We start from the raw sequence: 16,567 nt of genomic DNA, 5'->3' as shown, positions 1-16,567 counted from the left end.
AAGAGAATTTTATTAGGCTTTGGCAAATACTCTTAATAGGAAAAATCAACCATATATTTTATTATTCTTTTGTTCAGTGCTGTGGCAATTATTCAAACACTCACGAAAGATCTATGTTTCTCTATAATTCCAACTTTCTATTTGATTATAGTCCATGTTTCATCATTTATGAGAGGAGTAATAAGAATAGACTTATTCAAAATAGACTTGTTTAAAGTCTCAAATCGACTAAATTAAGTAATATTTTTGTTTTTTAATTGCTCACACAGATTTTCGTCTTCTCAGAAAGAACTTTCCGGATACTTGCTCTCTTCTGATGACCTCCATGTTTGAGCGGGAGGCTGCCCCTTATTTATTATGCCATCCTACACTCTGTCAAAACATTTGAAAGCCTGCATTGTGATAGTTTCCTCATCTTTTTTTTCTCCACTAGATAATAAGATCCTTGAAGTCAGCAACAGAGTATGTATTTGTATCTCTACAAATGCACACTAACCGGCATTTGATAGCCCACAATAATTGTTTCTGGATTAATTAATAAAATGCAGCAACAATATAACTAAACATACATAATTACATTTAAAATGGTACTGTAAGAATATTTAGCACATTAAAAAATCTACCTTTTCTATAATTTTACTGCAAAAAAATCAAAAAGCTCTAGGAACAACTTCAGGGATGTAGAATTCAGTGGGGCTATTTAAGGCTTCATTTTGACATTTGTTAAGACTTAGGATCACGATGCTTTTTAAGAAGTTGATCCAGAGATGGCTGCTTCGTGGTTCCATTTTTTCCCCTCCATCACATCTCCCACGCAAAGCACAGGCTTTACAGATTAAGTCTGCCTTTCTTGGTTTAAAAGCAGAAAGTCTTTCTGTTTTGTTGAGTTGCTGTCTTACGAGAACAGATGCTGGCCATGCAAGCCTTTAAAATTCACTTTAATTTCTATTGTTTGACTGTTCTTCATGCTGGTACCTCACCTTTGGGACCTTCTAAGTTTTGGTCTGAATGGGAACTAACCTCAAGGGACCTCTTGTCTCAGGCACAGCCACTCAAAGCTCTCCTACACTTATACATCTTACCTTCTTTCCTCAGGAGTGCAACACCATATGGTACCACATTTACATTTCATGACTCAGTCTTAAGGCTTGGATAGGTGTAACTATAAAATAATGAGACATTTTCCCCAGAAGATCAAACGTCATAATCTGGTAGGTCCTTTGCTCAGGATTGCCATCTTTCAGAATTGTTTATTTCCATGCCTTCAGCCAATCTATAGTGCTAGATTGTTCTTTCCACCTTGACCTTTCTTTTCTTCCTATGCAGCAGAGTGAGGTACAAAACTCAAATCGAACCCTGTGCAGAGCAGTGGGGAGCTAAGGGCTGATTTTCTTCCTTCCTGTACATGTTCCTTCCCATCCTAAGGTAGCCAGCCTCAGATGGGTGTGTGTGTGTGTGTGTGTGTGTGTGTGTGTGTGTGTGTGTGTGTTGTGTGTGTGTGTCTGAATTAAGAAATATAACTGCTGAGCTTCAAAGACTTCATGTTGCCAAGAAGAAAAGGTGGAGACATGAATGGGTTGGAAGCATTAGGCAAGGTAATTGGACTTTAGACATAGGTGGAATTTGAATTATTGGTGGCTTACCACTGCTTCTCAACCCAGGCTGATTTTGCTCTCCAGGGGACATCCAGCAATTCCTGGAGGCATTTTTGGTTGTCACACTTTGGGGTGGGGAAGGGTTATTACTAGTGGGACGAGGCCAGCAATGTTGCTAAACATTCTACAATGCACTCCCCTCCTCCACAACAAAGAATTATCTGGCCCAAATATTCAATACTGCTGAGGATGAGAAATGCCGGACTGAGATAAAGGATAATCAGACCAGGTGTCATACTATAAGAAAGAAAAAAACTGTAGAAATTAACTTACTGTTGCAATTTTAAAAACTCATTCAGATGACATCTCATCAACCTCCCCTCACCTAATGTTTGCATATGAGGCATTTATATGGATACACATTTTCACATATAAGTATTCTTTTGCTCTTGGCACAGAATAAAAGTAGGAGACCTGCAACGTGACTGGTCTCTGGTTCCCAGAACTGAATTAGTCCCACCCTGGTATTTATTCACTTTCTCAGAATCCTATGCTGTGTGTCTCCTTCATGGCACCAGTCACCATAGACATTTGTGCCATTCTCATTTCCAGTATGGCTCTCCTACAAGAGTGTGAGCCTCATGAGGCCAGGAACTGGGTCCAATCCATCCCAGGACCCAACCCAGCATCTGGTGTATGCAGGGCGTGGGGGGCAGCTAAGAGAGTGGACACTTTGTGGTGTCCACAAACTGCCTGGGCTTAACTTCGCACTCTACCACTAAGTCACGGTGCAACCTCAGGCAGTCACCATAACTTTTGCAAAGGCTCAGTTTCCTCATCTATAAAAATGGTGTATATGGCACCTGCCTCATAGGTAGAATTAAACAAGTTATTATGTGCAGAGTGCTTAAGGAACATTTGATGATGAGTGAAGCGTCAAAGCAAAGATAGGGTTAAACATCTGCCTGCAAACCAGCAATGCAGAAAATGAGCAAAGAGAAACACATAAAACACCTGGCTTTTACTTTGTGGGAGTTTCTAAATGTAATCTTTCCCTTCTTTGTGATGTAACAAATGTGGAAAGCTGCCTGTTAATATTTACAGGCACAGTGAAAGCCTTAGCAGGATACACATTTTTTCCATATTGATTTTGCTTCACAATTGATGCTCTACCCAGTTTCTCTGCTAAGTCCAGTTTCTCACTATATTTTTTGCTATAGGTTAATTTCATTTTTTTATTGTCTTCCGATAAAAACTGATTTAAAGCACTATGGTAAGTCAATCTAAAAAAGGCATTTAACAGTTTTCTGTGGTTGAACACCCACTATTCTTCCTGTATCAAAGTTAACTTCTTTCTGCAGTCTTACATTCTTCTGCTTCCTAGGCTCTTTCAAACACACAGAGGGTTTAAATCTTAATTGTTCTGTAACTGATACATTCTGAAACTTTACTGTACTCTTTAGATCTACTCTCCCTGTGGGTCTCTGATCCTTTACTACCCTCCACCTCCCCTTGGTGATTTTCTATGTATACATCTTGCAGAAGCTCCAGAGAGAAGATTGATTTCTAATCATTTACTTATGCACACAATTATTCACTTGACATTCAAGAATTATTGAGCACCAGTGTATTCCAAACTCTGCTCCCAACTTCCAGGATGAGCAGTGAACACACAGGCAGGGTACCCCCCCCCCCCCCACACACACACACTGGCCCAGAGCAGGTATTCTTGAGTTCAAACGGAGACCATAAGAAAATGAAGCAAATGAACAAGGTAATTTCTGACACCATGTGAAGGAAATCACACCATTGTTTTTTTTTTTAACCTCCCTTCCTCCCTCCTTCCTTCCCTTCCTTCCTTCCTTCCTCCCTTCCTTCCTTCCTTCCTTCCTTCCTTCCTTCCTTCCTTCCTTCCTTCCTTCCTTCCTTCCTTCTTTCTTTTTCTTTTTAATTTATATCCAAGTTAGTCAGCACATAGGGCAATAATGATTTCAGGAGTAGAATCCAGTGATTCATCCCCTATGTATAACACCCAGTGCTCACCCCGACAAGTGTCCTCCTGGATGCACCTCTCCCATTTAGCTCATCCCCCCACCCAACACCCCTCCAGCAACCCTCAGTTTGTTCTCTGTATTTAAGAGTCTCTTATGTTTTGTCCCCCTCCTTGTTTTAATATTTTTGCTTTCCTTCCTTTATGTTAATCTGTTTTGTATCTTAAAGTCCACATATGAGTGAAGTTATGTGATATTTGTCTTTCTCTGACTAATTTTGCTTAGTATAATACACTCTAGTTCCAACCATGTTGTTGCAAATGGCAAGATTTCATTCTTTAATTGCCGAGTAATACTGCATTGTATATAGATATAGATATAGATATAGATATAGATATCTTCTTTATCCATTCATCCATTGATGGACATTTGGACTCTTTCCATACTTTGGCTATTGTTGATAGTGCTGCTATAAACATTGGGGTGCATGTGCCCCTTCGAAACAGCACACCTATATCCTTTGGATAAATAACTAGCAGTGCAATTGCTGGGTCACAGGGTAGTTCTATTTTTAATTTTTTGAGGAACCTTCATACTGTTTTCCAGAGTGGCTGCACCAGTTTGCATTCTCACCAGCAAGGCAAAAGAGATCCTCTTTCTCTGCATCCTTGTCAACATCTGTTGTTGCCCGAGTTGTTAACGTTAGCGATTTCGACAGGTGTGAGGTGGTGTCTCATTATGGGTTTGATTTGTATTTCCCCGATGATGAGGGATGTTGAGAATTTTTTCACATGTTCGTTGGAGCCATCTGGATGTCTTCTTTGGAAAAGTGTCTATTCATGTCTTTTGCCCTTTCGTCACTGGATTATTTGTCTTGGGTGTTGAGTTTGGTAAGTTCTTTACAGATTTTGGATATTATCCCTTTATCAGATATGTCATTTGCAAATATCTTCTCCCATTCCGTCGGTTGCCTTTTAGTTTTGCTGATTGTTTCCTTTGCTGTGCAGGAGCTTTTTATTTTGATGAGGTCCCAGTAGTTCATTTTTGCTTTTGTTTCCCTTGCCTCTGGAGACATGTTGAGTAAGAAGTTGCTGTGGCCAAGATCAAAGAGGTTTTTGCCTGCTTTCTCTCTGAGGATTTTGATGGCTTCCTGTCTTAAGTTTAGGACTTTCACCCATTTTGAGTTTATTTTTGTGTATGGTCTAGGAAAGTGGTCCAGGTTCATTCTTCAGCATGTGGCTGTCCAGTTTTCCCAACCCCATCTGCTGAAGAAACTGCCTTTATTCCATTGGATATTCTTTCCTGGTTTGTCAAAGATTAGTTGGCCATATGTTTGTGGGTCCTTGCTATAACAAACTACCACAATCATGGTAGCTTAAAACAACACAAGTTCCTTGAACAGTTTCTGGAGATCAGGTGTCTGCCATGGGTCTCACTGGGCTAAAATCATGATGTTGTCAGGTCTACAGTCCTTCCTAATACTCTAAAGAAGAATATATTTTCTTGCCTTTTCCAGAATCTACAGAAGCTGTATTCCCTGGCTCATGGCCCTTTTCTCCATCTTCACAGCCAGCAGTGACCTGTTGAGTCTTTCTTTTCTTTTCTTTTCTTTTCTTTCTTTTCTTTTCTTTTCTTTTCTTTTTTTCTTTTCTTTCAAGTTTCTTTATTTATTTTGATATAGAAAGTATGAGCAGGGGAGGGGCAGAGAAAGAGGGAGAGAGACAGATCCCAAGCAGGCTCTGCACTGTCAGCACACAGCCTGATGCGGGGCTCAAACCTACAAATGGGGAGATCATGTCCTGAGCCAAAATCAAGAGTTGGACACTTAACAGACCGAGCCACCCAGGCGCACTCCCTATGGAGCGTTCCTTATATCTCATTGCTCTGACATTGACTCTTCTGCCTCCCTCTTCCACATTTAAAGGACCTTGTGATCACACTGGGTTTAAATGGATACACCTGGATAATCTCCTTACCTGAAGATCAGCGGATTCTCAATGTGCAGTCCAGCTACATTCTTAACTCCGCCCCTCCGCTGTGTAACATAACATATTCATCAGTTTCAGGGATTAGGGTGTAGACTTCTCTGGGAGCCATCTGCCTGTCTACCACAATGATCTAAGAGGTACTATAATTTTAGAATCCTGTTCGCTACCTACATAGATGTTTAATAAATTCAATATTTAGGAAACACTTCAGAATTATAACATTTACTTCTTATTATATCATTACAGCAAGAGCTGTGTTTTCTTTACTGAAGAATCAGTGAGGGGTGGAGTGGTTTCAGCCAACCTTCCAGGTAAACACAAAGTTATCTCAATGCAGGGAGAGGCTCAGGGCCCATGCCACATGAGGCCCTGGAGGAGAAGCTCCCTGCATTTCACTGGTTTCTTCTTTGGGACTGGCTTTGGCTGGATCACTAGCGCAGGACCATGGGGGTGACCGTCCCTCCTCCTCAGCAGTGCCTCTGCCCGTGGCTTCCTGAGGGCTCCACCACCTTGATTTCTGTTGGCTGCAGCAGTTTTCTTGAATTATAAAATGGAGGGTTTTTTTTTTTTGTTGTTGTTGTTTTGTTTGTTTGTTTTAGGACCCTAGAATAAAGAAACTGAATTTCAGAATAGCTGGGGGAAATATCTGAAATGGTTGAGAAGGTTTTTTGATTGGTGAATGAGAGATCAGAGTTTTATGGGGCTGCTTTCATGCAGTATGAATATGGAGAGTTTAATTTTTAATTTCTGCAGTGTTGCTCGGGTTTATGATGCCACTATTTTGCTGGATGCAACCGAAGCACACTGTTCTTCCTCCTCACTAAATTACAGCCTTCTGTTACTCAAAACGTCTCCTAAGAATTAAGCCTTGACAGTCTAACAAGACCTTGCATCACTGGCCCTTCCGACCCCCCGATTATATAACACAGTTGGCTGCTTATGTGTCACTTTGCTTCTTCTGTCTGTATCCATTTTTTCACTCTGGATTCATGGCTGTGTTCTCCATGCAACTGAGAGCTCTCAGCATGAAGGGGGGAAGTGGCCCACAGCTCTTATTTCGCCTGTACTTCTGCACAATGGCTACAAAGTTCTGTGGCCGAAAGTTCCCGAATTTGATTGTCTTCATGAAGGGTGTTGCTTGAAAAGGCTGCAGAAAAATATTAATTTTATTTCCTAGCTAGCTTTTACCCGCACAACCCAACACAGGCCAGGCCCACCAGAAAGGTTTGGGAATTCGATTTGCAGAGAAGATTGCTAATGCCAAGCCACATTTGAGCACTTGAGAAGGTCAGCCCTACTCACATGAAGGTAAAAAGCTGGGCAGTGTCTTCCTCAGCATGCTTTCTCCAGATGTCATTCTCATCTCACACTACACCGACTTAGATCTAATTAGAAATTACCATTCGCACAGGCATTTTGATTTCTTTATAGAACGGCCACTGAAATCTCTGACCTAGATGGTTAAAGCAAATCTGAAATATCTTAAATTAAAGACATGCCTCTACCAACTGCAGTTCCAAGAGGGAAGAATCTTTTGGGTAAAATAAAAACGTTACATTTATGCTTAGCAAAAGGAGCTGTGAAAAACTGGAAATTTATTTTCTGTTTCCTCTCTATTTTTTCATGAAACCCATCCTAAGGATTGAATAACAGCACGATCTCATTGATTGTATGCTCTGCTCCCTTTGGGATTTGAGAGGAGGGAAGATCCTACCTTCTACCGCTCAGAAGGTGAACTGTGTGAGTTTTTATTCTGCTGGAGAAGTCCAAAAAACTGGTCACACCTCAGCTTTACCGACAGCTCCTTGGCCAATTACACTGTGTTTATAACACAGATTGGAAGTGCTTGTGTGTGTGTGTGTGTGTGTGTGTGTGTGTGTGTGTGTGTGTTGTAATGGTTACAGGAAATCTAAATTGAAACTTTGCTACATGTAGCTATAATGTTCACTTAGATAATTGCTTTTTTGTAAACATAGTTTCTTACAAAGTCTCAGCTTGCTGCTATGGAAGCAATGACATTAACAGAAATAACACTGGTGCCACAAATCTTCAGGGATTTTTTTTTTTAATGGAAAGGAAAATTCTAAAACTAAAAATATACTTTTTATTTGCAACTATGGGAATACAAACACCAGAAAAACACAAGAGGACTGCATAATTGGGACATGGGAGGTATGCTATCTGGCAGTTTTAGGGCAAGGGCAGTCATGGGATGGAATCTAAGTCTTAGGTCATTACAACTTGGTCAAAAAAGAAAAACAAATCTGCATTCACAAAAGAGATGATGTCTGGGAGGGAGTGACAGCTTCCCCAACTTGTTCCACCACACGCCCCTTCGTATTACCCTTATGGGGTACAGGGTGCTCACCCTAACACCTCCTGAGTTTATAGTGCTTATGACCTCATGTGCCTTGTCCCTTTAGCATACAGTTTTTAAAGTTTATTTATTTTCAGAGAGAGAGAGAGAGTGTGTGTGTGTGTGTGTGTGTGTGTGTGTGCATGAGTGAGGGGAGCGCAGAGAGAGAGAGAGAGAGAGAGAGAGAGAGAATCCCAAGCAGGCCCCATGCTGCCAGGGTAGAGCCCGACATGGGGCTCGATCTCATGAAGTGGGAGATCATGACCCGAGCTGAAATCAAGAGTCTGACGCTCAACTGACTGAGGCACCCAGGTGCCCCAGCACAGAATTTTTTAACGCAGATAACCACCTACTGCAGAGATACTATCCCTTAATTTGTTAATTGTTAATCTTAATTGATATTGATTTTGCAGAATCCATGAAAAAATGTCCAAATCTAAAAGTATTGAAATCTAAAAGAAATACCCTCTTCTTTATTTCAACTGTGAACATCAACACCAGTTGGATTTGAAGGCATCTTACTAAGATCAGGTCCAGCTCATTTAAATTGGCCTCTATTAGCAAAGACAATGGAATGGTTTTCTGCATGCTTGAACTTAGTGATCTTACGACTATAACTATAAATTACTTACATCAAAATGTTAATTCCTAAAACTGGATTATAGAAAAAAATTTTTCCCACTGAGGAGCACTGTATTTTTATTTATTTTTTGTCTTTACATCTTTTGCTTTCTTCTGGATCTTAAAAGTTTTAGGGGGTTATAAAGAGAAATGTCACTTTCTATATTTTAAATCCACTGTAAGGCTGAGAGAAGTTTACACTTAAAAAGCAAAAACTTGCCTGGGTTTCTCTTATCAAATAGATATTTGCCAACAACAATTCCCCTGGAAACTGGGGAAGAGGAGAACAGGACTCATGCCCTCTGAGAGCAGGCTGAAGTCCCGTCTTCATTTACAAAGTTGGATATATTCTATCAAGATTGTTTTTATTCCATCAAATTTTACCTCAGCTAATTGATTTAGCAAAATAGGATTCCAGATTTTTGTAAGAGGGAAAATATGACAGTTAAAGATTGAAAACCACCTTGAGAAAGGGAAAAAAAGAGTTGTTACTTAAAATAGGTCCAGAATGACCCTGTGCCAGACTTACATCAGCGCCGTGCTGAAGAAAGTTCTATTTACAATGGATGGTGAAGAATTCAATTTTAATTTTTGCAGCTTGAGCCATGTCACATATGTGTCTATGTCAGCTTTCCCTGAAGTCCGGATCTGACAATCTGACTGAATCAACACTGGACTGTTAAGAAACAAAAATAAAAGGCAACGTTGTGGCACAACACAGTCAGATATCTGGGTCATTGAAAAGATTCAGTAGATGAATAGATATAGACAATTACTAATGATTTACAGGAATGAAATTATAGAACAATTACAGTGTATTTCCATTGGCAAGCTTATCAAAAGTTGATTCTTCAAGTACTTTCGCTATCCATAAATTCTCATGGTTGATGGTTTTTTTTTTTCTTTTTTTTTGCCCTGGAATCTGTAGTTTATTAAAAACTTTAGTTTGGGGAATTTTTTTGCTGCTGGCAGAAGAATGCACGCATGCCCTGGGGTGTTATAACAGCACATTAGTGCAACATTACATTAATCAATGGCACCACAGACATATACTATTTTAAAAAGAAGACAACTACAAAATCCACATGTGTGTTGTCTGGGCAAGTGAGATTCTGACTTGGCAAAACGTCACATTCCAAGTTCAGCCATCCTGAAATAAATCCAATTTGTACACTTTACATCAACAACAGAAAACACTGATTGAGCAAAGGTAAGGTATTTATGCATCCATCATTTATCACCGGAATAGATAATGCAAAAAGAATGAGACATAGTGCCAAAGAGAAACATTCCTTTAAAGTTAATTAGTGAGCTTCTAAAGATACTTATCAAAAGGGTAATCCAGGGAGACCTGCGTCGATCAAGCCAATCCAACAGCTCTGTGCATACAACAGGAGCCAAGCCACAACCACTACAGCTTTGAATACCTGCCAGAATGTCACCCTTATGTGGCTCTGTGTTTTTATCCACAAGAGGCTTGAAGGAGATTATCTGGATCATTTGTAGCAAGCGGATTTCACATTTTGCCACGCAGGCTCGGGTTCATGGCTGGTCTGCTCAATCCTTTAAGTGTGGACCAGGAATGAAGTCACACGTGAGCTCATTTTCCAAGGAAACCAATCTACCTGCCCCATGGCTCTGGAGACTAGGACACTGGTTCACGGGGCACATGAAAAGCACTGAAACTCTGAACCGAAGATCTTGTAGTGACTTCGGACTAAAGTCTGTGTGAGGCATGCCTCGCGTGAAGGCAGTGAAGATACACTGTTGGAATGAGGAAGCAACTTAGAGGTAAAATATATGGACAGTGGGTGGGCAGCCTAATTTCCATTATGTGAGGTTCTCCTTCCACTAGACAGCCTTGGATTACTTGAACTCTCTGAAAATAACGCCTTCCACTTTCTCTTATTTTCACCTTAAAGTCTATCTCTTTTCTCTGGAACCCTTTTTCTTTGTTCTTATCTCCAGGGCAGACGTGTTTCTTCACCATTCTAAAGAATGCTTCACCCTTGCTCTCAACTTGGACTCCCCACATTGTTCAGAATCTTGTTCCATCCACTGTTTCTATGGGAGATTAAAGATGGCTATAAATTCTTCGCTGTTCCTCTTACTGAGAGATGGAATCAAGGTCCCTTCCCCTTGAATCTGACCTTGCCTTATGGACTTGATTGACAGATAGGATGCAGAGGGAAGTGACCCTCTGGGTTTTTGAAGCTAGGCCTTAAGAAGTCTTGCAATTTTGCCCAGACTTCCCGGAACACTTCTTTGGGAGCTATGAGTGGCCATATAAGAAGCTGGACTACCTGAAGAGATTGGCGAGGCCAAAAACAGGTGCTCTGGTCAACTGCTCCAGCTCAATGCTACTGTCCAGCCATCCTTATCGAGGCACAAGACATGTTGGCTAAAGACCACTGAGCAGTAGAGCACTTCACTTCACAGAGTAAAGACCACTCTGTTGATACCATGTGGAAAAGTCACCCAGCTAAGCACTGCCTCAATTTCAGATCTACAAAATCCTGATACGGTACAGTTGTTGTTCTTGAAAGTCACCAAGTGTTGGGGCAGGATGTCATGCAGCAGTCGATGCTGGAACAGAACTCCCTCTTTTTTAATTTTTCCTTAAAAAAAATCAATTCTTCATCTTCTACCTACAAAATCTGCTCAGTTCTTCCCAGTGTTGAAGTCTTCCCTCAATCCCACCATGTAATACAATAAAGCTCTGCTTTCCTCAATGGTAACCATCTTCAAAAGACTAGTCTCTACCACTGCTTCCGTGTCCTCATTTCCCACTTTTTAAACACACAGCAATCTGGTGTTCACAATCTCCATTCTAAAATGGCAGGATTTCAATGTTGGAAGGGACCTGAAAGGCCGCCTCATCCAGCCATATGTTCACTCCTAAATTCCCCTCCATAAGGTTCCTTCTTGGTAGTAGGCGTCTTGACGATGCTCTAACAACTCAAGGAATGTAGCACTTGGTGCCACCCAAGGATGCTCATTCTATCTTTGGATATCTGAGATTATGAGGAAGTTCTCTCTGATTCTGCACAGAATTCTGTCTCTGTAAATTTTCTATCCATCAGTCCTAGTTTTCTTGCTCCTAATTTTATAGAAAAAGCCTAACCTCTCCAATATGGAGACACTTAAAAGCATCCAGGTAGGACATGGATTAGGTGGTGGCAGTGGACCCGGAGAGAAGAGAATGTATCTGACATTTATTCAAGCTGAAGACATTTTAGTGTTACTGAAATCTGGATGCATCTTAAAATGGATGTGTGAAGTCACAGGGTGAACCTTACAGTCGCTTTTTATCTTTCTACAGTGTAATGTAACTTAAGTCTTGAGCTGCCATTCTATTTAGTTAAGGGAAATGTGGAGACAGTGGAGACAGAATGATAAAGCATAAATGGTGGCTTAGAGTATGGACTGTGAGGTCAGACTGGCTGCAGTATTCTCTGGCTATGTGACCTTGAGTGACTCAGCTACGAAAACTCCAGCCACTTTCGGGGAAACTCATTCATGTTCAGTTATTTCATAGTCAAACTCAGAACTCCAACAATCAAATTAGGGTTCTGCCCTTCCTTCTCTTTTTCCTGGGGTACCGTCTAAAGTCTAAGAAGGCCCATATGTGTCATGGCATCAGGAAAAGCCCTCTAGTCTGTTAGCCCCAAATCCTGCTAACCCTCCTGGGGACCCACACCGCTTTTGCTGCTGACGTTGCTTCTGTTTCCACAGCCTCCAGCACATGGAATCCACATCACATATGCTGATGGTGTCCCTTCTGCAGGACACCAAGGCCTTTGGGCGTCCCTCCCAGGGCAGCCTCTGGGGACACAGGCAATTTTAAGATGTTTTCCACGTACCCTGGATATCTCAACCAGTCATTGCTGCTTTTCCAACCCACCATCATGCTGCTACAAGATTTCCCTATTAGGCGTGGCTTCTACCGGAGTGACGACTGGACTCAAATCCTGGTCCTCTGGGATTTCCCCAAACGGTTCTGGGGTTTCTGTTCCTTCCCATCTCCAGGCGCCAGGGCACGGCATACCTTCTCAGGGTACTTTGGCATCTCGACTGCAGATCCTTCTCCTACCAGAAGCTAAAATGTCCTCTCTTGGGGAACAAGATGCATCTCAGACCTCACCCTTCCTTCTCTTCAATTATATTAAATTATCAGGCTTTGGCTCTTGATAGGCAAAGCAAACTTTGAAGCCAGTTTTTAAAGTTTTATATTTTTAAAAATTCTGTCTTGTAATTAACAAAACAGAACAGAAGAAAATAAAAACCAACTGTGGTTCCAGATGAGCTGTTTGGAGTCACGTGGCCCAAGTGTAGCAGTCAATAGCCAAAAATTTGCCTCTTTGCTTTCTGCAATTAGTTTGTCCCTTTAGCTAAAAACCTCAGAGATCTGAGGTAAAAAAAAATTACCAAGACGGAGAAAACATAGCATTTTAAAAGTCAGTCCCATTATAACTACACTTGATTTGGTAGTGCTTACTTTGTTCCCGAAAGCTGTAATTAAATTAAGTCGATGATACATCTTACATGAGTGGCACAATAGGAGTGAGGGGAGGAAGTAATTCAGAGGTAGTTTCTATGCAACTTGGTATGATGGAGTGGTGAAGAGGGCACAAGCCAGAAATGAGTAACCTAGATTTAAATCCTAGATGTCCTAGAGCAATTTACTAACTTCCTACACCTCAGCTCCTCGTCTGTTAAATACCGATAGTAATAACAATGAACTCATAGGATGTTATGAGGATCACAAGAGTTCATTCGTGGAGAACATTAAGGCGGCGTCTGGCACAAAGTAGATAATTAAGTAGCATTAGTTACTGTCCTGTGTTGGATGTGGAGAGAGGTATAGAACAGAGGGAAAGACAACTCTACTGGTCAGATTTACAACTAACTTGTTAGTCCTGAGCTGGAACTAGAAGCATGTTCTCCTTCCTCCAAATCATTACGCCCGTCCGTGGAGAGCCTAGACTCACAAGACATGGATAAAATGCAAACCCTCCTTAATTACATCCTCTTGAAACCTAGTGGGATGGAAAGTGTCCCCAGCTCCTCACCAAAGAGGAGAAGTAAGGTTACTGGTTTTCAGCACTCCAGGCAGAGCAGAGGGTGGGGGAGAGGTCCACAGCTGATGGATTTCTACTCGGATTGAGAGAAAAGCAGCATTCGCATCTCTCAAATGATGTGTGGGGTCCCCTCTACTTATGGAGCCTCTGGGGCTAGTCCTGACTATAACCAACTCACAAAATCCTTTATAATACATGGCTTAAAGTCAACCACATATTTAAATTTATGGTTTGCAGTGGTGCCTAAATCAAACTGCTCCATTGCAATGAAGTTATGTGGGAAAGCTTTATTTTTATGGCTAACACACTTCAGTTACTTGAGGGAACAGTCTAAGGACCAAAAGACATTTCATAATGAAGCAGTATTTGCTTGGGCTTCTTAGTGGAATTGTCCTGTGGACCTTTTGCAAATAAAATGATTCACTTTATGGGCTGGAGTAGCAAGGTGGATGGTTGTGACATTTACTGAGATGGAGAACAGGGAGGAAGGTAGGAGTAGTCCAAATTTCAGTTTTGGATGTGTTCCATACAAAATACGTAGGAGAAATGTGAGTGGAGGCATTAGGCAGGTCTAGAACTCAAATGAGATATAAATATGGGAGTTTCGTTGACTTTTGTTAGGAGAAAGCAAAGAACAGGAAAAATGCCTCCAGGAGAGATTGGAGGAAGGAAATCCAGTATTGGTCCCAAGACACCACAATATGTAAACATTGAGGAGAGGAGGAGCCTGCGGAGAAAATGAGAAGCAACAGCCAGGAGAAAACCAGAGGCCAAGAAGAGAGAGTGCCAAGGAAGTACAAGTGGCTAGCTGGGTAAAATACTGCTCAGAGAGTTGAGGAAAGTGAGGAATCAAATGTGGCCATGGACTTGGTCAATGGGGGGTGAGTGCAAACTCTCATGTTGAACTGAAAGCAGTTTCAATGGAGGGGTGAGGCAGGATTCTGATTCAGAGTAAGTTACAGAGTGAAGAAGGGTCAGGCAGTGGAGACAATCTGTATAGACAATTCTGGAGAAGCTCAGGCTGAAGGAGGAGGAGAGAGAAAGCAGAGATAAGAAGCTCTGTGATCGTACAGAGTGCCGAGAATTCAGTAGACGGGCAGGGACAGGGAGACGGATGTTGTCATATCAGGGACTCATGTCGTCTTTAACATCACCTGAAACCATCCTGCCATTTTCACACTGATGTTGTTGTCGTGATCCTCTACTCTAATAAAAACGGCCTTTAAAAAGTGTTTTCTCTATTCTCCTCAGCAGTGAATTCATCATCTTATCTATGCTTCAACTAGGAATTTATGCAGCTGACTACCCACACTGATGTCTCTGTGCTCCAACACCACATCCGGACACGGGCATCTCATGTGGCATCTCAGCAGTGTCTCAAAAACAACATGTTCCTATAAAGAGCAGGCATTTTCTACGCCAGGTCCTCTTTGCTCCCCTATTTCCTTTCATGGAACATCCAGACACTCACTCTCAAAACCCTATTTTCCTTTTCGGTCATTGGGAAACTGCCTCATATTCCCTGGCTTGGAGACTTTCTCTTGGTGATCGCCTGCCCAGACCACCTTCCTCACCACTTCCATCTGTCAAAAACCTACCCATCCTTTAAAGCCACAAAATTCTGCCGATCCTTCCAATTTGGTGGGATCTTCCCGACAGTGAAGCCTTCTTGTGTACCTCTCTTCAATTAGATTTACTTGAGGGATTGATTGTCTTATCTGCCTGATTAGACTTTAAACTTCATGAGCAGGGGCCTTATCTTACTCATTTTTGCATTGCTTGCATCACCAGATACAACAGGCACTCAGCAAGGTTTTGTTGAACTGGCTTAAAAGTAAATTAATGAATTCTTTAGATGAAATGAGTTATTTCCAGTTGTATGCATGCGAATAAATAATATGCTGGAAACTTAAGAATGCACTCAACTGGAGGACAGAAATGAGTTCATATGAACATCAGAGCACTGCCAAAAATCGCTTTTCTTTCCTGGAACAAGTATTTATGTAACTTTTTATTATGGTATGGAATATTTCAAATATACCTAAGAGTAGAAAGAATAGCATTATGAACCCCCATGAATTATTAGCCAGTTACAAAAACTCACAATATTTTCCCAATCTAATTTTGTCTATTTATCAACCCCGTCCCATTTTTTTTTTCCTGGAGTGTTTTAAAGCAAACTCCAGACATCATATCATTTCACTTACATACCCCTCAGCAAATATCTCTACCAGATGAAGTTTTGTTTTATAATTTAACCACATGTCAGACCTAATGAAATGAATTCTAATTACTTAATATGATTTAATATCTAGTTTTTTGTTCATATGTCCTCAATTTGTTGCAATCATTTTATTCAGAGAATGCTTAATTTAATACTTATAGCCCATTTTAAGGCAATTTAGTGGTAGGCATTAACTCTTGATTCTTTTAGCATATGTGCTGGAAGAGGTTAAGGAAAAAGGAGATACTCAATTTTTGAATTACTTAGTTTCCTTGATTCATTTCCTTTCCTCTTCAGCTACTGCTGCTTTGGATCTTTTTCATTCTCATGTTTACGAAAACATGAGAAGGAAAAGAAAGGGTGACAGAGGCTACTGTCTATTTGTCCCCCCATATCTTTTGTCTCCTTTCTCTAGAAGAATACAGTATCGGCACAAGGCTAAAGACGATTATTTCCTAGACCCTCTTGCAGTTAGATAGCCACAAGACCATGCGACTTTTTGAGCAAAAGTGATTGTGTGGAATTTCTGGGTCATGCCTTTCACTGGAAAGATGTGTGCTGTCTCCTCTCTTACACCCCCTTCATCATGGCTTAAATGCAGATGTGGTGTGGTAAGCCATCTGCCACCACACAGATGATGAACAACCTTAGAGGATGCAGAAGCAACCAAATGAAAGAGCTTGGGCCCTGGTTGACCTCATCAGGAAGAGT

The 16,567-nt window shown here is 41.1% G+C and overlaps 1 protein-coding gene across 15 annotated transcripts in view; it reads right to left on the bottom strand.

Annotated features, from left to right (window-relative positions):
• The window catches only part of AIG1 (androgen induced 1), a 248,097-nt gene that overhangs the window by 116,975 nt on the left and 114,555 nt on the right, over positions 1-16,567 (bottom strand). Inside the window, exon 4 of one of the 15 annotated variants that reach the window (XM_019831325.3) lies at positions 5,781-6,177. The exons of 13 other annotated variants lie outside the window; for them this stretch is intronic. In XM_019831325.3, the coding sequence (XP_019686884.2) occupies positions 6,118-6,177 (60 nt within the window). In that variant the 3' untranslated portion in view covers positions 5,781-6,117. Of the gene's footprint in view, positions 1-5,780; positions 6,178-9,079; positions 9,228-16,567 lie in introns of those variants that run through there. One more of the 15 variants, XM_019831329.3, reaches the window with a different exon arrangement.

This window comes from Felis catus, chromosome B2, assembly GCF_018350175.1.
Source record: "Felis catus isolate Fca126 chromosome B2, F.catus_Fca126_mat1.0, whole genome shotgun sequence".
Lineage (NCBI taxonomy): Eukaryota > Metazoa > Chordata > Mammalia > Carnivora > Felidae > Felis > Felis catus.
This window is presented reverse-complemented; position numbering and strand designations above follow the sequence as displayed.